We start from the raw sequence: 25924 nt of genomic DNA, 5'->3' as shown, positions 1-25924 counted from the left end.
AAATGCATCTCGACTGGCCAGGTGTAGAGTGGCCTCTTGTCAAAGAAAAGAGAGGAGAAAATCGTTGTGAACTTAGGTTTGGCAAAGACTTCTTACACAGGACACAAAAAAGCACAAACTATTTTCAGTTGATATACAGGACTTCACCAATACTTAAAACTCTTGTTATTCAGAGGGCGCTATTACAGAAATTGAAAGGCAAGCTAAAGATCTAAAGAAAATATTTGTGAACACGCATCTGACTTATAACTAGGATACATGCATAACTCTTACAGCCTAAGAGAAGACTAACAAGCCAGTTCTAAAAAGACCATATGATTTAAACAGACATTTCACTAAAGAAAGTACACAAATGGTTAATCAGTACATGAAAAAATGTTCAGCATTACCAGTGAGTTATTAGGGAAATGCAGATTGAAACCACAATGAGACATTACTACATGTCTTTTAGAATGACAAAAGTTAAATAGACCAACAATATCAATTGTAGACAAAGCTAATGAGCAATTAGAACTCTTATGCGCTGTTAGTAGGAATGTAAAATAGTACTATCACTTCAGAAAACAGTCTGCAATTTCTTAAAAACTTCAACATACCCTTAGTACAAGACAGCCATTACATGGATAGATTTTCACTCAAGAGAAGCAAAAGCATATGTCTTTACCAAGATTCCAATACACAGGTACTGGGCAGCTTTATATGTAAAGGTGAAGAACTAAGAACAAGCCCAATGTCCAGTAACAAGTGACTGGATAAACATGTTGCGGTCCAGCCATATGATGGATACTACTCAGCAATCAAAAAGGAACTGGTGATACCTGTAAGATGGATAATCTCAGGATGATGATGCTAAGCAAAATAAGATAGACAAAAAAGAATCCACATGGTATGATTCCATTTGTATAAAATTCTAGAAAATGCAAACTAACCTCTAGGGTTAGAAAGAAGATCTGTTGCTGGCCGAAGAGAGAGGATATATTACTAAGGAGCACAGAGAAACTTTTGGGGGTGGTGGATATAGTCACGATCCTGATTTTGGTGATGGTGTCACGGGTGTATACCTACCTATGTCAAAGCTCATCAAGTTATACTTTAAATATGTACACTTTATTGTGCATCTAGTATATTTCAGCAAAGCTGAAAATATTTTCCTGATCTTAGAAAAAAAAATACCTAGATAGAGAAGCCAATGGGGTTCACAGTATTCCAGAAAGGGCAGTAAACAGAGACCCATGATGAATCCCAGCAAACACTGGAGGTGACCTCACACCTTTCCTGTTACACGACATGCTGAAGGCTGGGAAGCCACAGAGTCAGGAAGGGAAAGAATGCGCAACAGATGAAACAGTTCTGAACCCCGGGTTGTCTTTTATATGTGAACATGACAACAAAGAAGATCATGCCCCTTTCCCTGAAAGAAATACATTAAAACATGCTCCAGGTGATTCAAAATTAAGACCTAAGAATGGAGAAGTAATGGGACAAAAAGACCAACGTTTATTCCCTCCCTCTGGAAACCTAGCCTGAGGAAACAATCTGAAACATGAGAGATGACTTGCTTAAGATAGAAACAGTAAAATAACGTTCACTGACATTTTTGCAGGGCTTACCCTGCACAGGCATCATGTGATCCTGCTTGAATCCTATACCAGGCGCTGAGATCATTTCTACCGGACAGAAGGTCTCAGAAAGGTTCAGCAGCTGGCCTGAGGGGGCACAGCTTGGATCTGAACCCTGATGGAGCAAATTACAAAATTCAGCTCTGAGTCACAACGCTCTACTTAAAAACTGGAAATAACATTATAAGATGTCAGAATGCTCTACAGACTTAAAATGATGTTTCCAGGTTTTCTGGGTGGAACTGGGGGATGGTTCTTAAGACATGATGCTAAGTGAGGAACTCAGGCGCAGGTTGTGTGGGAGAATGATCTTGGCTACAGCAAGAGGCAGAAAGTGGATCCTTGGGGTGGTGTCTATAAGAGCAGGGAACTGGGAAAGTGTTCATACGATGCTAGCGGGACAGACCAAGGAGGAGTGAGCTGGATGTTTTTATACTAACGTTAACGTGGTCAGATCTCAAAGACATGGCTGTTAGGTTGAAATAAAAGGGAACAAAACGAAAACCAAATTGCAGAATGACATATACGAAAACCACTACAAGAATGACATCTTCCTACAGGCAACAGATATACACATGCCCCAGGACGAAAATGACCTGGAAGGACGTGCCTGCTCAGAGCAGTGATGGCCCTGGGCTCACGGCAGGACTATGCCCATGGTGTAGATGACACAAATCACTGTCTGAGGTCAGAGCAAAGACTTATTCTCCTTGCTTTTCATATATTTTATGTTAATTTTTTCAATGAGAAATTATTTTCCTTTTTATCAGAAAACAAAGACGGCAGACAATAGGAGAATTCTGCAAGAGCTGCGGTCTACAGAATCGTCCTGCACGGCACTCGGTGCTAACGTGGCTGCTGGGGGACAAGGACCAGAGACAATGCGTGCAAAAGACAGTCACAGCACGGGGGTAGGGATGGAGGAAGAATGTATTATGCAAAAGCCAGGGATTGAGCTAAAGTGGGTAGGGGAAAAGAAACACGGCAAACGGCTAAATGAAATTCCACTTTATTCCTGCAAAACACCACTGGGAAGAAGTCATCTGTGACACACAGCTTCTGTGCCAGGTGTAAGGACGTGCTTAATGAATGCCATTTAATGAAGAAAAAGGCTCTTATAGAACACCTGGCACAAGCGGGGTGAGGGAGTCACAGGAAGGGGGACCTTGGCCGCACCTGCTGGCATTTTAATAAGCACCTTCTCGAGCGTCCGCTCTCCAAGGCTGGTCAGCGGTGTCAGAACCAAGGTCCCTGACCACTGCCCACACTCGCTGACAGTCTGGGGAAGCTGATTTCTTAAGGACCATATGCTCAGGTAACGGAGCGTCCAGGAAGGTAATTAAAATGAATCATTTTCAGCTGGAAGGGCCTGGCCAGCATGCACAGCCTCCTCGAAGACTTCACAGGTAGAATCCCTGCACCAGGTCCCCTGTGCTTCCAGACCGAGATCCTGAGTTACCATTCAGATCCATGCAGACCCAGGGAGGCGAGAAAACGCTGCATTTTCTTGTAACTAGGTTCTAATAAAATAGAGAGTCAGCTATTTTAATGACCTGGGCCCTAGGATATTTTTAGGTGAGGTGATTTTTTTTCTGCCTCACTGACTTTGAAGTCAACCTCAGAAAGTGCAAAGTTTACTACCCTTTCTATTGATGAGACCTTTTGCTTTCTTTCTTTTTGTAAATGACACCAGCGAAGTCAAGTGAGGTTTTATAAAAACCTAACAATGGACCTATTTCCTCTGCAATGACAATTCACCATCTCAAACTTTCCATGCCCAGACCTGAAACTTTAATTCCAAATACAGCCAGTAAATTGATGCCATCCAAGGGGATACAGACCATGGGGTCCAGAGGCACCTGGAGGTGCTAGAATTGATATGCTGTGACCAACACAGAGCACCGGTTTTTAACTGAGCTCCTATTCTATGTCCCAGCACTGTGTTTGGCTCTTGAGAGGTTTTTTTTAAATGAGAAGTGCCTATTACTAAATGAAAGAAGCCAATTTGAAAAGACTACATGCTGTATGATTCCAACTCTACAACATTCCGGAAAAGGCAAAACTATGGAGACTGGAAAAAGAGCAGTAGTTGCCAGAGGGGCCATGGGGAGAGATGAACAGGAAGAGCACAGAGACTTTTTAGGGCAGTGAAAATACCATTTATGACAATATAACGATTAACATATGTCGTCATACGTTTGTCCAAACTCATGGAAGGCACGGTACCAAGACTGAACCCTAAGGTAAACTATGGTGATTACACAGTGACAGCGTAGGTTCCTCTTTTAAAAATAAAAAGGAAACAGCCATTCTGGTGAGTGACATTGATCATGGAGGAAGCTAGATGTGGGCATGAAATCCCTGTATCTATTTTGTTGTAAAGCTAAAACTTCTTTAAAAAATAAAGTCTTTTAAAAATGATTTTAAAAAAACCCCAAACCCAATTAAGACTCATCATTCCCTTTTAGATGTATCTGTAAGTAAACTGAAGCACACATATAAATTCCCTCTATCATAAAGTACACGCGTGATCAGTCGCTAAGTCGTGTCTGACTCTTTTGCAACCCCGTGGACTGCAGCCCGTCAGGCTTCTCTGTCGGAATTCTCCAGGCAGGAATACTGGAGTGGGTTGCCATTTCCTTCTCCAGGGGATCTTCCCGACCCAGGGATCGAACCGGAGTCTCCTGCATTGGCAGGCAGATTCTTTATCACTGACCCACCAGGGAAACCCCTCTATCATAAAACTTAAAAATTCTAAATATCACAAGATATACAAATAGAAAACTATAAGGCTACATGCTTCAATTTTAAAACAATGGCATAAAACAAAACAAACATTTGTTCAGCAACTACCACACACCAGGCCTTCGACTAGGCCCTGTGAAGTACCCAGGGACGTGGGAGTCGTGGCGTTACCTGCCAAGTGGGAGGAATGTGGTGGGGGAGAAAAGGCTGGAGCAACGAACAGCAACAGCAACTCAAGAGTCAAGACAATGACCTAAGACTTGTGACAAAGTCAGAGACGGGCAACAGAGCCTCCTGCAGTGAGACAAGTGAGGCATCATTTCTGACTCAGGGTTGGAAGTGGCTTCCTGGAAGCAGGGGACCACTGAAGGCTTTGTTCCTAGAATCACTTGTGACTACGACAGTCACCCCTTACTGAAAACTTGCACTATTCTTCATGCTTCTCACTCACCTTGAATCTTCACAACCCAGGGGAGGTTCTACTGGTAGGAAGAAAGAAGGTTCAGAGAGGTTAAGGAACCTGTCCAAGGTCACACAGCTAAAGGAATTGACTGAGTGGGATTTGAGTTCATGCTTTTTCCACTCTGCCATGTTGCTTTACCGAGACGGCAGAAGCACAGAAGTATAAATGCAGACTTGTTCATTTTCCATTCAAGCAACCCATTTGCCATGATCAATATAACTTCAACCTACCAACCTGACGGTATAATGAGTTTTCCTCATGGATGACAACCGACACACGCACAGACACACGCACCCTCCAACCAAATCACTCTGCAGTGGACCAGGAATAAAGGGCTGCCTCTGCAAGACTAGGGAATTTCAGTTCCAAACTCCCCAAGTTCCTAAACGCATAACTTTAAAGTATGTGCAGCTCGACAGCATATGGCAAATCAATTACTAGTTTAAATCTTAAAACAAAAACATGGCAAGTGTGGTGCAGAAATAATCAAGAACAACGGTTCAGTTTACATTACAGTGGGCCACTAGAGTTTTGAATACAATTAATCATCATTCCAGGCAATGGGAAGCCATATTGACACTTATTCCTAATTTGAATATTTAATTAGGGTGAAGTTCTTCATCAAATTATCGCAGAACTGGGAGAAAGCCTGGAAGACTTACACAATTACTATCTTAACCCCTTCCCAGCTGCTCACCTGTGAGCGCAGCTCTGTGGGGGAGCAGGCCTGTAACCAGCCTGATGCTCTGGGAACTCGCTGGGGATGCTGGCGATCAAGGCTGAAAGGGGCTGGATGGGGACAACAGAAAGGTCTCAAGGGGACTGGCTGCTTGTGCCCAAAGGAAACTTGGAAACAAACCCTGGACCAAGACAGAAAGTCACACACATGGGTGCCCACCGTGTGCCCAGCATGGCACTTCCGTGTGTCTTCCTATTTGGTTCTCACAGCAACCCTGCAGAGAAGGCGTTCTTGTCCCCATTTTACAGACAAGGAAACTGAGGCTCAGAGGAGTGATGTAACTTACTCAACATGACACTGCTTCTGAGTAGTCTCAAGGCCGAGTTACTCATCACTCAGGCACCCCTACCTTGTATTCATCAAAAGTAACAAATAGGACACTTAATGGTTAACAAAAATGCATTTAAAGCTGCATTGTTTTGCATTGTTGGTTTTCTGCATCCTGCAAATAAATCGGAGGGGAAGGGCAACAGACCCAGGCCTCCTCAAGCAGCAATCTAAACTTCAACTCTTGGATTCAAAATGCATCCCTGAGCTCCCCAAGCTGGGACATCACTCTGCCACTATGGCCAGCTGCTCAGGAGCCGGACAAAGGGATGGGTAGCAAAGCTTGAGGAAGCGGCCTTGAGTTGTTGCCCATCCTGCCCCCTCCCTCCCACCCCGACCCTGCATAAGGGGGCCGTGCCAAGGTGGTCACTGTGGAACACCACTGGTGTCAGGCCAGGGGGTGAAGGTTGGTAATGGGACAAGAAAATGTGAATCTGGTTTTTTTCTTTTGAAATGGCAGTGGCTCAGCAATAGCCTTTATAACTACCTATTGGTTTGGCCAAGAGAATTGCATTTCCTTAAGGTCTTCTTTTCACTGTATGAAAAAGACTTAAGACATTTTGTGGGCACCATGCGTTTCTGCGTGACCAAAAGTAACACGTTTTTCCATGCAATCTCCCCCATGGCCCCTGGAACGGGGACAAAGGCTCCCTTCGTACCCTGCACTTGGCCGTGGTGGGTCCAGAGATCTTTCTGCTTCCAGACTCCACAGAGGAGCTTGGGTGGGGGTGGGCGTCCTGATGGTTTCTGATTAGCAGGTCTCTTCTAAAAGCTGGAGATGGGTTCGCTTACCCTCTTGTGGACGTGGATGTGGCCAGAGTTTCATGGGCAGTGGCCACTTCCGGCAGGAAGGGAAGAGCTGGCCATGCAGCCCCCTTGCCCAGCCCCCCTGCCCAGCCGAGCGGGCAGCGGGAAACCCGGGATCCAGAATGTCTCCTCGGCGCCTGCTCCTTGCGGGAGCAAATGGCGTCGGGAACTTTGAAACTTTCCTTTGTATATTACATTAATCCATATAAGAAAATCTCTTTTAATGAGGAGTGATGTAGTTACAAACTCTCCAGAGCCATAATTAGAGCAAACTAATTGAAGTTGTGTTTTGACACACTTTCCAAATTCACGGGTGCCGGATGACATATTCACAACAGAGCTGCTGCACAACCATGGCGACGGCAAAATCATTAGGCTAATAACACTTATTTGCATTCTTCTCATGCCGGCAGCTCTCCCTTAAATACTGTTTCTGCTATTGCTCCTTTACTGTAAGTTTCCATGGAAAGATATTAACAGTAATTATTAGTCCTTTAGTGGAATTTTAATGTTAAAGAATAACAGCCTGCATTAACAGACACTGAATGCCGACACCTCTCCGTAACCACGGCTGGACGGTCTGGGGGCTCAGGCTGCACCCCGACCGGATGGTGACACAGCTTCAGCACCACTGAGGGCGACCACGCAACACCCACCCCAGTATGACCTAAGTCCCAGCTTCGTGACAGAGCTTCAGCACCACTGAGGGTGACCATGCAGCGCCCACCCCAGTGTGAGTCTGATGGTGACACATTTTCAGTGCCATCGAGGGCGACCACGCAGAGCCCACCCCAGTGCGATCTAAGTCCCAGCTTCTCAACTATTCTGTTTCAAATGTTTGACGAGGAAAAAACAATTTTTTTTCTTTAAGTACATTAAAATGAAATAGAGAGACATTTTTTCCAAGCAGTTAAAAAAAAAATTAACAATTTACAACACGGTCTTTGGTAATAATACTAATGAATTCCAGGAGGACATGCGTTAACCACTCTGCCACCACCCTTTTTTGGTGATTAAAGCCAGACTTGGAATAACCAGACCTGAGAAAGGCCAGCAGGGGTGGGGCGGGCCTGATCTGTCAATAGAGATGCCCTGTTTGCCACCAACAAAGCCAATTTTTTGGATGCTTAACTCACACACACACACACACACAGGGGAAGACTCGACAGTTCTAAATAATGGTTATTAATGACTCCCGCCTCTAGACTGACAAATTACTTCTGAAATTTAGAATCGGAGAGGTATAAAGAGTGCAGGGAACATGACAGGAAATGCCGGCAGCACGGAGCTCCTGCTTCCTCCATGGGGTGGGGTGTCAGGGGTGGGGGAAGGCCAGGCCCTGGAAAACAATGAGGGGCAAAGGCCGCCTCTCTGGGCCTTCAGAGGTCCTGCCAAGGCTATGACCACAGCCATCCCCCGCCTGCACCTGGGTTGGTAACCAGCATCTCACCTCCCAGGAATGTGGTAACAGGGAGATGAGACCTGGTCCCAGACCTGATCCTCCTGCCCACATGCCAGCATCAACAGGTCATGCCAGTGGCCCCCTCAGTGTATCCTTAGGGATGGGCTGGACAGTCACTTGGATTCTGGGCTTCTATAAATAACTTGGGATCAAGAAAAACACCCACCATGTCATTTGTTTTGTGAAATTCAAGAGAAGACGGAGGCAGAGGGTGGCACTGTCTTAACTAAAAATGGGTGCTTGTGTAGCATTTCAAAGTACAGTAGCCATACATTTCGGAACATATGTCTAATCTCAAATGGGGAAGGTTTAGTTGAATGAAGAAAACGCTTTCTTAGAAAAATGTTGAACACGGTACTCCCTGAAAGCTGGGAGTTTTTGGTTTCTGAAACTACCATCCTTAGACCAATCTGCTATTTTTCAAGTCACTGATTACTCGACAAGCAAAAGAGAGGGGGGTAAAAAAAAAGGGTGGGAGGAAATCTAACTTTCATAGCTGCAGCAATGTTCCAAATCATGGTATTTATGCACTACTTTAAGTTTTATTACACTTGAACCCTGAAATGCCAGAACACCTACCTCCATTACAGAAGGAAAGAACCAAGCTGGGGACTCGGGGCACCGCACGTCCATTCCAGATGATCTCGTCTCATCTTATAAACTGAAATATTTAAAGAGTCTCTAAACTTCACTGACCTTGCTTTTAAAAACAAGGAACATATGGGCACTGCGAGCTTTTCATCTTCTTCCAGCCTACTAAAATATCCGCTTCTCCAAAATTCAAGGGGAGCGAGCCTGCCAAAACTCAGATTCATGAAAGGCCCCGTGTGCGTGAGAGCACGGGGAGGACAGGCAGGGGCCCGGGGCGGAAAACAAACCCTCATAAAGAACCCAAGGCGCGTTCTTCCCCTTCTTGCCCACTCAGTGTCAAAAGCTGCGGAAAACAAAGTGAAACGAGGACTAATCGGGTGGAGGAATGTGGGCCCTGGTCCGGAGCTCTGATGGCTGGATGGCTGGGTTTTGGCCTCGGCTGTGCCACTGGCTGCAGGGGACGCTGAGGTGGGGAGGGCTCTGAATGCCAAATGAGGCTCCCTGAAGGCAGGGACCTGGGCTCCCATCCTGGCTCCTCTCCATCCTAACCCTCTGCCCTGGGGTAAGTCGCCATCTCACCAAGCTTTGGGTTTCTCATTTCTCAAGATAAGGACATGTTTGTTCACCCCACTGCATGGCTGTAAAGATTGGAACGATTAAACACAATATGTAGTGTTTACTCAATGCCTGGTACTAGATGCCCCCCCCTCCAAAAAAAAAAAAAGAAAGAAAAAACCCTGTAGCTGAAATAATAATGATGGTGGTGATAATTGTATTTATTCTGATAATTATTAATATTATTATTCAACTGGAAACAAAACATCTGCTGCTCAGAAGGGAGTTCAAGTTGAATGCCACCCTACTCATGGGCAAAAGCCCCACCCGAGTAAATCCAAAGGCCTTTGAAAAGTTACTACAAGCAAAAAATTTTATTAAATACCCAAATTAATCATTGAAACCCTGTCTTGAAATAGAATAGTGGCGGGGGTGGGCAGCACATGCAGGAGTGGTGAAATACCAGGAAATTCCACTTCACACTCATTTTTACTTTGTTTAGCGGCTGGATTTACACGGAGAGACCCAGGTGAAATATTCCAGAGAGCTACCTGCAAATAGACTGTCAGCTTCCACTCTGATAAAAGGTAAAATATCCTCCTCTAAATGGTCTGGTTCACAGCACTGACCCTAAAGTGAACTGATAAATCTGTTCTGACACATGGAAAACTATTTTCATAATCCTGAAAAAGACCTTTCTCCAAACCCCAGAGCTTACACCCACTGTGCAAAGAGCACTTGCACATTTGAGAAGCAGACACTGGAGGGAATCGTTTCACATTTATAACCCTGCCTTCTGGGACAACAGCAACAAGCCTGCATAACCATCATAACCACCAAGAAAAATAAGACACTCACAAAGTCACAAAGATCACAAAAATCACACACTTACAAGCAGCAAATACCTTGTCAAAAATCTGACTCAGGAGAGTGAAAACAGAGAAGGCTTGCTCAGAGGTGGGAGCTGTATTGACTACTAGTCAATTCTTCATTAAACAGAAGCTCTGACTTCCCAAGAAGCCATATTAAAAATTAATATCAAAAAGCGTATCGCTCAGCCTAAACTCATCATTCATATCTAACAATACCAAACTGTATTCTAATGAAATTTCACCTTCAGAATTACTCTGACACCAAAACTAAGTTGGGTATTGTTATAAAGGCAGTCCAGGCTTTGCGGCACAAGCATTTCAAAGATATTCAAATAACCTCGCTCTGCAGGTCTCTTTCACACCACTCTCATAATCACCAGAATAAATCAAACTGCTTGTAACCCTGCGTAATCGAGGGCTTTGAAGCTGGTCGAGGGACCCGCTGGGGTATGGCTCCCACATGTTCTCCTCAGGCAGCAATCACAACTCGAGAGGACTGGCCCCCAGCCAGCGTCCACACGTCTCCCGGGAAGTGTGTGAACGCGATGGGCTGCTGCCCACACCACAGGCTCTGGGAAGTCCTCTCCAGCAGCCGCGAAGGAGCCTGGAGAAGCTACACCCCAACCACCGGCCCCTTGAGGCACCTGCTTCGCTCCCCAGGGACATGCTTCACACTAGGAAGCCTGTGACCAGGGCACGAGGACAGTCTGCCAACCAGGGGTAGCTCATCTGCTGTTGTTCAGTCGCTAAGTTGTGTCGGACTCTTCGCGACCCCATGGACTGCAGCACGCCAGGCTTCCCTGTCCTTCACCACCTCCCAGAGTTTGCTCAAACTCATGTCCATTGAGTTGGCAGCTCATCTGTGCTTCGATTCAAATCCCAGCTCTGACACTTAGTAGCTGTGTGATGCTGGGAAAGGAATTTAACCTCCCTGATCTTAGTTTCCACATTTCGAAGAGGAGGAAAAAAACAGTACCCAACTCAAAAAGTGTTACGAGAATTAGATAAGCTTTTCTTTGTAATTTACTTGAATAGTGCCTGACACCCAGAGAATGCAAATGTAAGTCTCGATTGGCTGGCTGGCTGGCTGGCTAGACGGAAGGAGAGATGTATACGATACCTGGTCCAATGTGTCTAACCAGCTCACTTTATACATTCAGTAAACATTGGCCACCACGTGCCAGGCATCTGGAGTTCAAAGGTCCCTACCGTTTTAGAGCCACACCATTTTCCACTGGACACTTACAGTCTCCAATGAGAGGATGCAGCCTAAAGAACCTGGTAAGTTTTGATACACATGATGCAAATGTCATCATCTCTATTTCTGTCACTAGCCTTTTCTGAGGCTTTAAGGGAGGGAAAAAAAAGGAATGTGAGACTCCCTGTCATCAATAAGCCAGCAGATCTAGTCACAAGACCAAATATAAACAAACATGGCAATGACAGGGAAACGGGAAATGCCAAACTGCAGGGTGCGGGCAACGGAGGGGAGGAAGGCCTTCCAGAAGTGGCGAGGGCGAGGCCAAGCCTGGAGGCGGACAGGACCAGGCCTTCACACTCCGTGGAGTCCAATCTGCCGCTTTCGGGGGATGCGGGGGCTGGTAGAAGACGAGGCACACAGCAATGGCCCGAGCAGAGATGGGTGGGGGATAAGGACAACATGCCCAGGAGCCAAGAGGAGATGGACTTGACTCACGTGAGCCCAGGTAACAGGCCAGGGAAGGCTCCGAATTGGGGGACGTGTGTGTGTGTGTGTGTGTGTGTGTGTGTGTGTGTGTGTGTGTGTGTGTGTGTGTGTGTGTGTGTGTGTGGTGTGTGGTGTGTGTGTGTGTGTGTTTGAAAACCCCAACAGGATGGGAGGCGACCTAGGACTTTAAAATTCCAGACAAAGAATGTAGGTGTGTGTTATTTAGATGAAATTAATACCGAGCCCCAGGAGCCTAAGTTTGATTTTGTGGTCTGGCTCCGCCCCCTCTTCTTTGGGATGCCCCTGGAGGCTGGTGCTTTCAGCTGGCTGGGTGGGTGGGTGCCCGTGAGCAGGGGGAGGCGGCGGCAAAGCCACATTACCATCTCCATCTTCAAAGGACGCTCACAGCAGGAAGGATACAACACGTGTGTCCTATTTTCAGACTGAAACAAAAAAGGCGTGTGGTGTGCGTGTGAACAAAAAGGAAGTCTAGTTCTCCTAAGTAAAGCCAGACTCACAGTTGTGCCTGGACCTGCCCTGCAGACGGGCACGGTCCCACAGGCCCTCGCTGGGCTCAAACACCCCCAAACTGTTGCTACTGCAGAAGTGGAGCTCAAAATCCATGTCCTAAATTGCTTGCTATCAGGAGGTCAGGGGGAACGTCACCAGAACCGGCCCTTGGACTCGCCTTCTAATCTCACCCTCATGTGGGACCCGTGTAACCCTTCTCGTAAATGATGAATCCTTGTTACACAACAGCTTTCAACTCGAAAATGAACTCCCTCCAACCCTCTGGGCTGGGCTTTCTCCTTTTGTTGTTGTCCTTCAGTTGCTAAGTCGTGTCCAAATCTTGGCAACCCCGTGGGCTATACGTGGCCTGCCAGGCTCCTCTGTCTGTGGGATTTCCCAGGCAACAATACTGGAGCTGGCTGCCATTTCCTTCTCCAGGGGATCTTCCCGACCCAGGGATTGAACCTGCGATTCTTGCACTGGCAGGCGGATTCTTTCCCGCTGAGCCACCAGGGAAGCCTTCTCCTAGTAAAGATACAAAAGCGGTGAAACTGCCAGGCCTCCCTATAGGCAAACGTCCCCTCGCCAAGCCTGCTGCCCCTTGGGGCGGGGGCAGGCACCTCGGCAGGAAAGGGAAAAGAGCCTCCCTGGTCTGTGCAGCCCTGGGCCTCCTGTTCGAGTCCTGCCACAACAGGTGTGGTCTAGTCATACAAAAAGCATCTTTATAAACCAACATGGACAGAAGGCAGCCCGAGGATTTTAAGCCAGCAGGACTGCAGCTGGTGAGCAAGGCTCCATCCCGGCTGTCGGAGTATTCTGTGGGTAGATCAAATGGCTCGGTAGATCCTACGTCCATAGGAAGCGGGGGCCAGGGGGCCAGGATGGAGCGCGGCAGCCCGCAGGCTCCTGACAACAGATGTGGCGGGGACGAGCCTGCGTGTGCGCAGCCTGAATGCTAGATCGCCTCTGCGGGATGCTGCCTCTCCTTTAGGAGGAGCCATTAACCTTTCAGATGACAGCCCCGGGATGGCAGTGACGGAACCATTTCTGAGGTCAGCGAGGATCTATGTTCTCAAAAACCTGACATGGACATGCGAAAGTTGTGACTGAATCCCTGTGTCCCTGAGTGGAAGAGTAAATGTGGGTGACAGATCTTCTGCAATCAAAATGCCCCATTTCCCAGAGTATCTGTCACAGATTGATAACATCCACACAGAAAGTTAAGTACAATTATGTCTGTCACTAAGAAACATACCTCGGAACCTGTGACTGACAACTTGCTGGAAGCTGACAAATCACCGGAAGATTCCTGAACAACTCGGAGCAGCGCCGCACACCTTATAAGGAGGCTCAGCCCCCGCCTGACGGGTGAGAGGCTCCCGGAGGGAAGATGACATTTCCTCCTGGGGCAGGGGGTGGGGTGACAGTGTCTGTGGAGGGTCACAGGACCGCCCAAGGCCTGAGGTCTGCAGGAGCAGAGTTGGGGGGCAGCTCCTCCCTGGGGACCCCCAGCCAGCAGAACGGCCAGAAGGAGCCGCTGGAACCGTGTGGTCCGGCTGCACCACACAGGGCTCTGTGCCGCCACCCGCAGGCCCCAAGCTCCGACCCACTGACACTGGTTCTGGGTGAGCTGCAGGAGGCTGGGCTACAGGTCGGAGGGTGGGGAAGCACTGGGCACGCTGTGAGCAGACCTGGGTATCAAGGCGCCCACTGGAGCACCCCATGGGCAAGGGGTCTGCGGCCCTAACGTGCAGGCCAGCTGAATCTGGATTCCTGAGGACGGGGCTGGAGAGTGTGACACATTTCTTAACGGGCTAAAGAAGAACCACTGAAGGCCTGAAAAATCCATTTGCTTTTGAATCCTGCCAGCGATTGGGTGCACATGGCCTCCTAAGCTGGCTTCTTTAATGCCATGGGGTTTTCACCCTTGGTAAGTTCTCTTTATTGACTTTAAAAGGTTAAGCCCAAATCTACCTCCTTGTGACTTCAGTCCACCTGATTTAATTTTGCCTCCAGGGGCTCCCAGTGCCCCAGCCCCACCTGGAAGCACTTCTACGCTCCCTTCTACACGGTAACCATTTGGACATCTGAAGCCAGCTGCCCCATCTTTACTCAGATCAAAGCTCAGCGATTCCTCGCACTCAAGCTCAATGCTCGATTTGCGTAATACAAGGCGAGCCGTCCCACTGTGCGCATGAGGCTGCATTCGTTCTACGCACCCAAGCCCGCGCCCGCTTCACACAGACCGCGGCTAAGCCAGGTTTCCTCAGTTTGGCTCCCGTGCAGTTGGATGTTTTGAACTGTGGGGGGCCCTGTCCATTTTCACTCATCAACTTTCATCTCCTGGATGCGGCAGGATGCTCTGACTGTAGAGGAGACGTGGGGTATTGATTCTGCCATTCAGCACATCAGCTCTCTCTAATGACTCTGTGTCATCTGCACATTTGATAAGCATGCCTCTGATGTCTTTATCAAGCTACGGGTTCTACCGTTCGGCAAGCCGGGGGGCAGCAGCCCACCAGGGCCCCTCCTGGGAGGGCACAGAACCGTTCCCTCTCCCACATGCTGGGGCAGCTGGTGCTCCATCAGCTGCAAGTCCTCCTGCCTCCCCAAGATTTTCCAGACCTTGGTACCAGCAGAAGCTGAAACTTCTCGTCCTGGCAGAATGACATATGAGGGCTGGGGAGGGGGCTGCCCAGGCTGAAGGGGGAAGGAAGGTGCTTGCTCTGTCTGCACCCGTCACGAGGCAGCAGCAGAGAAGGATCAGAAGGGCCAGGACCCAGGGACACCAGTGTTTGCTCACACGCACTGGGCCGACCCAAAACTCTGAGGCCAGCCCGGGAGACGGGTGGGCTCGTAGGATCACGCCCGAGGCCCATGGCCAGGCCCACCCTGTTAGTCAACGTTCGTGAAGCAGATGGCAGAGGACGGAGCAGCGCTGGGGCCCAGGGAGAAATGGAGGCTCCAGGCCCCCGGGGAAGAAGTGACACACCCTTCCTCACGTGGGTAAAACTGTCAAGAAACGAGTGGAGAGATGTGCGTGTGAGAGAAAGATTCACTGGACGAGCAAGAGGAGCTCTGCCAACACACCTTATCCTGGATCTTGCCATGAACTTCAAACACTCTGCCCCATTCGCCGGATACAGCCGAGGGGCCTGCCCATCCTGAAAGGACACCACCACGTCTGGCCCCGCAGCTGGCATTCTCTGCAACAACAGGGAAGAAACGGGCAGGAAGCACTCGTTCCGAGGGGCAGTACCTGCCTCTGGAAGGAGAAGGTGGTTCTGCCAGGACCGCGAGGTCCTCGGGTGGTGACCCACCATCTTGCCAACTGCCCCTATGGGCTAAGATCAACGGGGGTGACAGCTCTCCATAAAACGACTGGAAATTATTTGAAACCTGAGTTAACAACAAAAGAAATGAAGGCAGAGAGCATGCTTTGGCTCTTGAGACATAAAGTCAAGCTCACGGAGGCAACAAGGCCTGCTACTGGCTCTCCCTGGCTTCCTTCCCGCCCCCAGGGAAAGGAGAAATTGGGAAAATGGTCCGCCGCCCTTGCTTCCAACAGCCTGCCCGTCCTCCAGCCTCCTCCACACTTGGTCAGTAGAGGGCGCTGCCTCACCACGCTCTCACCGCAGCCCTGGCTTTGCAACTTGATCCCTGCGTCCACACAAAGACCACAGCTGAGGTATTGCTTGTGCTTTCACAAGAGAAAGCAGCAGCGAAACACAGACTTTGCTTTTTTGTGATATAATAGCACCTATGTAAAAAGTACACAGGAAAACGACTTGAAAGAAATGTACCCAAAGGTAATGAGCCTTTGCTTACTGGAGTCTTTTTTTTCTTTCATTATTTTCTATGCTATTTTCTACCAGCTTGTCTTCCTCTCATAATCAGAAAAGCCTGAGGAGTCTTCAGGGGCTCACGAGTCATCTGCGGTTGGGGTTGGGGAGGCCGCAGCATGGGGTCCCAGGCTGTTGGAGAGGCATTTCCTGCACAACTGAACGTTTCTGCACCTGGGCTGAGCTCAGGGAGGTAACAGACGCTAGACACAGTCCCCGCCTTCCAGGAGTTTACAACATGATCACAAAGTGAAGGGGTAATGGCTGAGAAGGCTCTGAGGGCAGAGCCTGGCACAGCGCATTCAGGGAAGGCTTCCTGCAAGAGGCAGTATTTGAGCTGACATCCGAGGCAGGCAATGCAAGACATATCGGATGCACAAGTGTCCACATGAACAAAGGCGCAGAAGCACAAGACAGGAAAGGAAAAACAGGCTGCTGGTTCTGAGTTGGAGGCTTTCGGACGAGAGAAAGAAGACCATTCCTGGGATCTAGGCACAGAGGCCTCCATCCTACAGGCCCCCAGCGGGAACACAAGCGTCACCCACAGCTCTCCGCCAGAAAGCTGCCAGGTTCCTCTGCTGGACAGAAGCCGCACGGAATAACACACTCATCACTTCACAAATCTTCAGTGGATAATCTGAATTATCAGCATTTCATTCACAAAAACTGAAGAACATTAAAAAAAAAAAAAAAACACTCTGTTGAATTAGTAGGCTCATAGGTGTGTGGACCATCTATAAATGACTGCACAATGAGAGAGGAGGGCTTGGGACACACAAGGGGAGCGTTAATGTAACATTCAATTATCCTACTGCACCCTGGCTGACTTAACTCAGTCAAATTAGAATACATTTTATATTGACTATTTTGACATTTGCTTTATTTGGCAAGTAAAATGAAACTGATCCAATTTTCTTGCAGCCATTGTAAACCATAAACTGAAAAACAAGAGGTTATAAAATACACAAGCCTTGTAAGGCTCCGTCTGATGTGCTACCTCCAGTTTAGACTCTCCGTGGCCTGTGTTCCCGCGTCCCCTGGCTTCAGGTCCCAGTGACTGTGCTCTCGTGCTGACCGGCTAGCCTCTGGGTGGGGAGAGGGCACTCCTCCTGCCTTAACTGGAGTAGTGGAGCTCTTTATCTCACAAAAAGTTAAACCTGCCTGGAGATGGCACCTATTTCTAGGCCCTTCCAGAACACATGACGTCAACAGGGAGCAGCTGTAAACTCTCCGAGGTGATGGGTCCGAGCTGACCCCAGGCACAGGCGATGGGTCCGAGCCGACCCCGGGCACAGGTGATGGGCCTGAGTTGACCCCGGGCACACGTGATGGGCCTGAGCCGATGCTGGGCACAGGTGATGGGCCCGAGCCGACCCTGGGCACAGGCGATGGGTCCAAGCCGAGCCTGGGCACAGGTGATGGGCCTGAGCCGACCCCAGGCACAGGCGATGGGTCCAAGCCAAGCCTGGGCACAGGTGATGGGCCCGAGCCAACCCTGGGCACATGTGATGGGTCTGAGCCAACCCCGAGCACATGTGAAAGTGATCACAGCTGTGACGGTGCTTGGGGGAGTGAGAAAGGAACTCCAAAGGGCTGACCTGAGCTGCATGAGCCTCGTACTCCTAAACCAAAGACACAACTCTGGGAAGCTCTGGGAAGCTGTTCACTTCTCTTCACCCCTCAAGTTTCAGGTGAGGCCAGGGATAGTTACGATTAACCACCACTCTTGGTGTGTGAACCTGTCTTGAGCGAGAAACACCTGACTGTCTTTTGGAAAAGTCCCAAAGGACAGGCCTCCGAGCTGCCAGCTCCTGCAAGCACGTTCCCCTGAAGGCAGGGGAGGCTCAGCGGAGAACAGGGCGTGAGGGACCAGCCATGCCGCCCTCTCCTCCAACTTCTGGGGCGCAGGGTGTGGACCTTGGGGCGTGCGGAGGGGCAAGCACCCAGTAAAGGCTTTGTCCTGCTCCTGACCGATTCTGTCACCTCTGTTCACCCAAATGGAAGCTCTGAGATCTCTTCTCCTTAACCTTCATCCACCTCCAATGGCACTGCCTCGCCACTTCTTACTTGCTTGTTTACTTTTGTAATTCTTTTCTCAAGTTCAGTCTATCATTGCTATTTGCTCCTTGTCCTCAAATAATTTACTGCTAACGATGCAGAGGTTTTTGATCAGATAGAAAGTGTTGAGACTACTACTCAGGTAATCTGCTATTACCAGATTTCTGCTCCGATGGAAATCAAGTTAAATCAGGTGCAGAGACCAGTCTGCTCAGCCACGTTTCTTTGTGGAAACAAGTATTAAAATGAACAGCCCTTGAAAAACTTCTCGCTATTCTCTCATACCCAAACTACCTGTTTCTTATCTGCAGCTCTTTGGGAAAAGAAACAATATGGAAATGAACAAAATCACTTACCAACTCTCCTAGAGTGAAACGAGTTGCTGGCCAAGGCAGAGAAAGAACTCCACCTTCCATGGCTAGCCTTCCCAACCGCAAGGCTACAGATCATGTGACTGGTTGCAGCTATGAGCTCTTCAGAATAACAAGCCCATTTTAAGTTGCATATTCTGCTATTTTAGAATCCTGCAGAATATGTACAACAAAACACAGAACGGCTTTTACATTCATGTAATGCAAAGATTTCTAACCGGTTTTGCAAAATTTCCTCTAAAGGTATACTGCTCTAGCAGTGTTTCTGCAGATCCTAAGTGGAAGTGTTTAAGAAGTTACGCAGTGCGACCCAAGACCACATTCCTCTGGGACATGCATAACCGAACAGAGCCACGGACAGGGCCTCACCTGGGAAGGTTGGGGGCTGGGGTGGAAGCAACGGATGACGGGGAAGGCGTTGTGGGTTGAGATGAATCATGATTTCGTGGTACTCGGCCCATTCGATACCAGATCCCCATGCTGTTCAATTCCCTTTAAGAGAAAAGAGAAATCTTCATGGAGGCGGTTTAGCATAAAATGACCTGAGCAGACCGACTCATTTTCAGAGGGTCATGGCCTCAGACCTCAGGGAGTCGATTCTGGCCCATGAAGGTGTCACGGTTCAGAGCCTGAGGTGATGGCAACTGTCCCAACCCTGCAGGCCTGTCGGGCGTGGTCATCTTCCTCCATCCCGGGGCCTGCTGTCCTACATATATGCTGTCAATGTGTGCCTCGGTTCTGAGTCTGCAAAATTCTTTTTACTGTCATTTCATTGAGGGTATTTGCGCCGTAATCCACTTCAAGAGGGCAGACCACCTGTACCTGGTGTTGAACTGCCAGGAGAACGGGCCACGCCCCTCCTCCAGGCCCCTCACTGCCCGTCATTCTCAGGGCCTGTCTGGGAGACATCTTTGCATCACAAAATGCCAGGCACGTGCCCCATGAACCACTACAACCGAGGTGGGGCTGACAGCTGGCCACGTCTGGCTTCCTGTTACTTGACCGGCATACCCGCCCAGCCCCACCCCACAGTCAGGTGCCCACGAGACAGGTGTACTCTTTGGAATTGTAACTGGATTATCTCAGCCACATCCAACTTCCGACTTCTCAGCTGCCCCCTAGATCTGCATCTTGGGATGTAGAGGAAGGTCATCTCTCCAAAAAACAAGAACAGATTTGCTCAGTGGATCCTTCTGGTAGCTTCTCTGTATCAGTACACTGCAGGAACTATTCTCAACCAGTCGTGTCTTATTAGCTGGTTGATTCTAATCAGCTGCACTGACTTTGCCACCTCTCGGTCACGGCCACAGTCAGGCTTTGGAGGAGCTGTTCCTGGTCTGAGGTTTCTATCCCTCACAGCCGACAACCCCAAACCTTTGCAAAGTAACCTGTAGGGGTGTGTCCATTTTTAAGAAAAAGTGACTTAAGAGTTCTGAACATTGAAATCTCTTTCCTTACAAATAACACTGGAATTGTCTTCCTCTGGAAAAGAATTTTTGCCCCAAGATGAAACAAAAATATACTTTATTTAGCAATCTTCTCAAAATGATGTAAGAAAAGGATTCTAGTTTTGATTACCAAGACATATATGGTAAGAATCTATTCTTTAGAATTGCTTAAATTGGTTAAAAATTGAATCTTTGAAAAGAGTATAGGGTGTAATTCAAAAAACCTGAATACACATAGTAACTGAATATACATAATAGATGTAACAATTATTAAATTGTTGGTTTCTACTATTTGTATATAAGTGGCTGTTTCTAAGATACCTGAAGTATGGTTATTTTCTTAACTGTTTTCTACTCTAGTAATCTTGTTTACATAATGAGTTTAAACCGTGTTGCAAAATAGGAGTGTTGAGTGTGTAGAAAGGGTGTGATCACAGAGTCCTTCTTAGGGACCTTAAAATCTCAGAGAAGAGTGTTCAGATTCCATAGCTGAAGAGTCAAACAAGCTGTTGTGCACCAAGATGAAAATAAACTATTTCTGTGACACTTGTTCCCCAAGCGCTTCAAGCAAACACTACAGCTGGCTCTATCTATCTATCTATCCACCTATCCATCTATGTATCTACCTCCCAGCCTGTGTGCAGCCTTCAAGGAAAGGCCATGGCTTTTTGAGTAAAGAGGAGGGTTTAGGCTCAAATGAGCAAGATCCAGGAAGTCGACCTCCAAAGTCAAGTAGGAGAACACATCCCTGGGGACCCACAGGGGCAGGCAAGAAGCCTGCAAAGCTGGCCAGGGAGATGGCATGTGGCCAAGAGGCCAAAAACCATCTACCACACTGTTAATCTGAGAGACCCGAATTTCAGAGGCCTGATGCTTGAACGTCTGTTGTCTTTTGGATAGCCAGCACCCCTTCATCCCCCTTCTGACTCTCTACCTCCCCTCTGCACTTGGGGAGCAGACACCCCTCATTCCTAGTTGCCCCCATTTCTTCACCAGCTGAAATAGGTCTCACCCATAGGTTTCTTGTTTGTTGCTTGTCTCCCTTTCTGAATACCAGCTCCAAGGGAGCAGGCTCTTTGCCTCACTCACCGCCATATCCAAGGGCTTGGCCCTGTGCACCAAACAGGGTGCTCCCTAAACTGTGATGGGGTGAATAAACCGTGGGGAGAGTTGAGGCCCAGTGGTCGGAAAGGAGGCAGCCCCTTGGCTCAAGGCATCTGGAAAGACCCCTGAGAGCTTGAGGATGAACACATAGGAGGAAGAGGGAAGGAGAGCCCCTTAGGTGGAGCAGGTGGCGTGAGCACAGGAGGAGAAGTTGGGAGGGTGGTGTCCTGGACTGGCTGTCGTCTAGGTGGGAAGGGCAGTGAGAAGCGCTAGGGCCAGATGGAGGCCCAGGAGAGGCAGGCGGCTGAGAGGCTGTGGGTCACACAGGTCTCCGGACCTGGCCCCTGGGAGGGACCTGAGCGCGCTCAGCAGACAGCAGCAACGAGCCTGGCCTTGCTGAGACTTACCCAATGAACGTGTACTGAGGCGGGGCCTGCTTGGTCCGGCCCATGATCCGAATGTCACAAATGGCCGCTTCAGTTGAATCCCGCGGGATAAATTTAATGCACAGCCTCTTCTTCCTAAAAGCCACTTCCTCTGAAGGAAAGGATCACAAGAAGAGTTATGAGTCTTCCAGAGATGCCCACATCTTTATCCTCAACACCACGTCTCCCGTCGTGTTCCCTTCCCGGCGGTGGAAATGACTGGTCATCCAAGACACCCGACAGAAAGGCTGGGGCGCCACCGCTCTGGCCCGGGCAGGGCCACAGTGGACAGTCTTGGTCACCCTGCCCTGCCGTCAGGGCCTGATCCCCGACGCCCACTGCCGGGAAGGGGCCCACGGGGCACACACACACCTCTGCCAGGAGAAGCCTGGGATAAATCCTTGGCGGCAGCCTGCTCGCTGCTCCAACCCTCGGACACAAGCACACGGACGCCCCCAGCGTTAACACATTTCACTACACGGGCCTTCTCTTTTTCACTTTTTATTACAGATATTTTCAAACATTCCCTCCAATAGAGAGAACAGGAAATAAGCTGAATCCACGTGTTCCCATGAACCCAATTCAATACTGTCAACAATGGAGGAACCCTCTCGTCTTCTCCCCCACTCTCTTCAGCTCTGCGGAGATTTAAAATGACTCTCCAACACGATGTCATTTCATCCACCAATATCTTGGAAGGCATCCAGGGTAGGCTAATATATATATATATATATATTTAACCATAACCATCTTAATAATAAGATGTTATTATTCTTAACAAACAATGATTCTTTAATATCACCAAGTAGTCTGCATTTAGGTTTTCTCCATTATCGCAAAAAATGTCATTTAGCTGTCGGTTCGTCTGGACCAAGATCCAAACACTGTCTGTGCATGGCATTCGGTGGTTATGTCTCTTTTGCTCTGTGGTAACCTCCCCACCTACCCTTCATCTTCAGGGCACTCATAGGATGCAGAGCTCAGGTCACCCGCTGTATCTCCTGTAACATGGCTGAGTGAAAGGTGTGATTCTATTCAGGTCAGACAGCTAGGCAGGAGGACTCCACGGGTGGTGCATGTACATCTGATGGTGACGGGATGGATGAAATGTGATGACACTCTCGGTGGGTTTTAGTGCCCTCAGCCTGCTGCCCTGGTTATAAAGTCCCTAACACCCTGCTCTGGGTGGTCTTCTCATCCCCTGATGACCGTGCCTAGATCCATAACTTCATTAAAGGTGTCAAATAGCGATTTTCTAACTGTCATTCCTTCTGCATTTATTAGTTGGAATTTTTCTATAAAAAAATCTTTCATTCTTCAACTACTCGGTCTCCCTGAAACATGCTCTAGTGCAGGAAAGGACAGACACATCTGTGATTCTTTTCTCTAATTTATCAAGTCTTAGGGTAAGGAGTTGCTGCCTAACAACCACAAGGGGTGACTACCCACATGGTTTTGGTTTTTAAACCACACAGGATGAGTTTCAATCACTGCAGCCATTCAATACGTGGGACAGATCTGGGTTAAAATTCCAACTCCATCATTTTCCAGCACCCTAATCTTAGGCAAGGGACTTAACTTCTCTGAGCCTTGGTTTCATCAACTAAAAGGGAGTTAATGAAGCCTGACACTGTAGGGACATGGGGTGGATGAAACGTGATGACACGTATGCTTCACTTAGCCTGGTGCCTGGCATGCAGAATGTGATCAGTAAAGAATAGTCGTGGTCACTCTCATCTTAATACTGTGAGGAAGCCTCGAGCATGCAATCTGTGTCAGTGTTTGGCACTGATTTTTTCAAGGCCTTTCAGTTCTGTTGCAGGAAATAAGCATATTTACATTGGACAGCAAGACACAAGAGGAGAGCGCTGTGTTGCTGTTAGTCTTGATTTTATCAAGGGAAGATGAGAATCAGGTGCTGATGTTTTGGGATTACCAGCTGGAAACTCAGAAACTTTGTGAATTCTTTTCCTAGGAGAGGAAATGGAGCGCTTGATCAGACATACCAGCTCTGAATAATAATACTGGAAACTGAATCTAGACCCCAAACACGGATCCAACAAGCCAGGAGGGGTTCCTGCGGGGACACCGTTCACAGCAACCCTGCAGCTTTAAAAACTATTAGCCAGTAAACTCAGGCCTTTGAAAGTGTGAAGGAGGTGAGACCTTTCCTCAAAGTAAACAAAGATGCAGGTATTTTATGTACTTGCTTTGCCAGCTGCTCTTCACTCCATTCTTCCATTTACAGCAAACTGGGGGTAAGAGATGGAGCCGCTAATTACACATGCTTAAACAGGCCTGACTTTAAGTAAACATATTATACAGAGTCAATAGAAATGTGTTCAGTCATGCTAATGAACACAGAGAAAGGACACAGCACTTTACTAAAACAAACAGTCTTCCAGTTTTTAAGTGCTATATGGATTGCAACAAAACGTATATTAAATTAATTACAGGAGTCTCATTTGCTGGCTGATTAAAAAAAAAAATCAGGATCTTAAATGCTCTCAAATGTCCCGGAGCTGACCACAGATTGGATGACCCTAAATGAATAGGTGACTCTACGGTCATCCTTCCTTGTGGGATACGACACCTGTTGGAGACACGAGGACCCAACCTCACTCTGCCATGTGGGTAGTGACCAACACACCCCCAGTCACCGGGGCGACTTCCCAGGATCATGTGGCTGCACAGTAGCTGGACCAGGACTCAGTCCTGGGCCTCCTCACTGAACGGATTCAACAAATTGAGGAAAATGCAGAACGAGAAATCCCTTGACTCTATAGTAAATCAATAGCAAGACATTTTAAGCCACTTAGCTGTCAAAAACAAATGACAATGCAAATTTTAAAACTAAGAAAAACACGGGGAGAAGTAGGAAATTAATACAAGTCAATTTTATTTCTTAAGCAGACCATATAAGTGTAAGCAAAAGGAGCAAGCAAAAACTTCTGAAGATGTTCAGTATTGCTAATAAATAATAAGTAAAAATTAAATAAAATGAGAATAGTAAAGCTAAATTAAAAATATAAAGCCTATGCTGGCAGGCCTGTGGAAAAAAGGTACAAGTCGGTATCATCAGGGGCAACGTGAACTGGTGTTCTGGAAGTTAATTTGACAACAGAGGGTAATAAAGCCTATCTTTACTGAGCTTATCCTCAGAGCTGTGTATGGCAGGTATCTTACGTGATTCAAAGGTGAATCAAACACAGATCTTGCCCTTCAAGAAAGAGGTAAGTAGCAAAGACATGAAGAAAACATGTAAATGGCTATAATGTAAGCTAAGAACAACATTATGAGGTGGACAGTGCTGCCCCATTTTACAGATGAGGAAACTGAGGCCCAGGAAGGTGAAGTCATTTGCCCAGGGTCCCTCATTTGTAAGTGGTAGAGCCAGACTCCACATTAGGCGAGATTGACTCCAGAGTCCAAGTTCCTCCCACTATGCCAAGTGCAGTCTGTGCTAACAGAGGGAATGATGGGCATTCAGGACCAGAATCGTATGGGCTTTCCACCACTGTTCTTTACATTTGCCTACTTTCCTCCCGCCCTTCAACAAACGTGTGCTGTGTCAAGCAGCTGAAGAGTAGTAGAGAGCAGACAGGGCTCCTGACCAGGTGATTATAGTCACCCTCTGGACTAAGCCCCTTGTGGGTTCTTTCCCTAGGCTCATGTCTGTATCCCAAAGCCAAGTCTGCAGAGCCTGCAGGAGACATGCACCCACAGTAGCTGACTGAGGAGAGGAGAGAGCCTGCTTTACACTTGCATCTAGATCAGAGCTCACCCTACAAAGACATGGGGTGTGACATTCGGAGTTGAGAGAAAGGGCATCTCAAGCAGGGAAAACAACAAAGCAGATCCGTGGAGTCAGGGAAAAAAGGAGCACGAATGGACTTCCCTCGCGGTCCAGGGGTTAAAAACCTGCCTGCCAGCACAGGGGGCATGGGTTCAAGCTCTGGTCTGGGAAGATTCCACAAGTCGCAGGACAACTAAGCCTGTGCACCAGAGCGTGGAACTGCAACTACAGAACCCACGTGCCACAACTACTGAAGCCCATGTGCCCTGAAGAAGAGAAGCCACCACAACTAGAGAAAGCCCACTTGCCTCAACCAGAGAAAGCCCACGAGCTGCAACAAAGACCCAGCACAGCCATAAATAGACAGACAGAAGGGAGCTTTTTAAAAAGAACGAAAAGAAAGATGCACAAGAGGGCACAGTGAGTGGCTTCGTCTGGGTCAAGCACTGGTGCCTGAAGATGAGGAAGATGCTTGCAGAGGAAGGCCGGGGACAGGTGTAGAG

At 48.1% G+C, this 25924-nt stretch overlaps 1 protein-coding gene across 7 annotated transcripts in view; it reads right to left on the bottom strand.

Moving 5' to 3' along the window:
* MVB12B (multivesicular body subunit 12B) overlaps positions 1–25924 on the bottom strand; it is a 208854-nt gene that overhangs the window by 107964 nt on the left and 74966 nt on the right. For all 7 annotated transcript variants that reach the window (XR_009739594.1, XR_009739595.1, XM_061433526.1 and 4 more), the window contains exons 5-6: positions 21608–21737; positions 19018–19140 (exon numbers count right to left, since the gene is read on the bottom strand). Coding sequence is in view for 5 of the 7 variants with exons in the window: in XM_061433526.1 (XP_061289510.1) it covers positions 19018–19140; positions 21608–21737 (253 nt within the window). In the remaining 2 variants the exon portion in view is untranslated. The remainder of the gene's footprint in view (positions 1–19017; positions 19141–21607; positions 21738–25924) is intronic.

Source organism: Bos javanicus, chromosome 11 (genome assembly GCF_032452875.1).
Source record: "Bos javanicus breed banteng chromosome 11, ARS-OSU_banteng_1.0, whole genome shotgun sequence".
In the NCBI taxonomy this organism is placed as follows: domain Eukaryota; kingdom Metazoa; phylum Chordata; class Mammalia; order Artiodactyla; family Bovidae; genus Bos; species Bos javanicus.
Note: the sequence above shows the minus strand (reverse complement) of the source record. Positions and strands in the feature narration are given on the sequence as shown.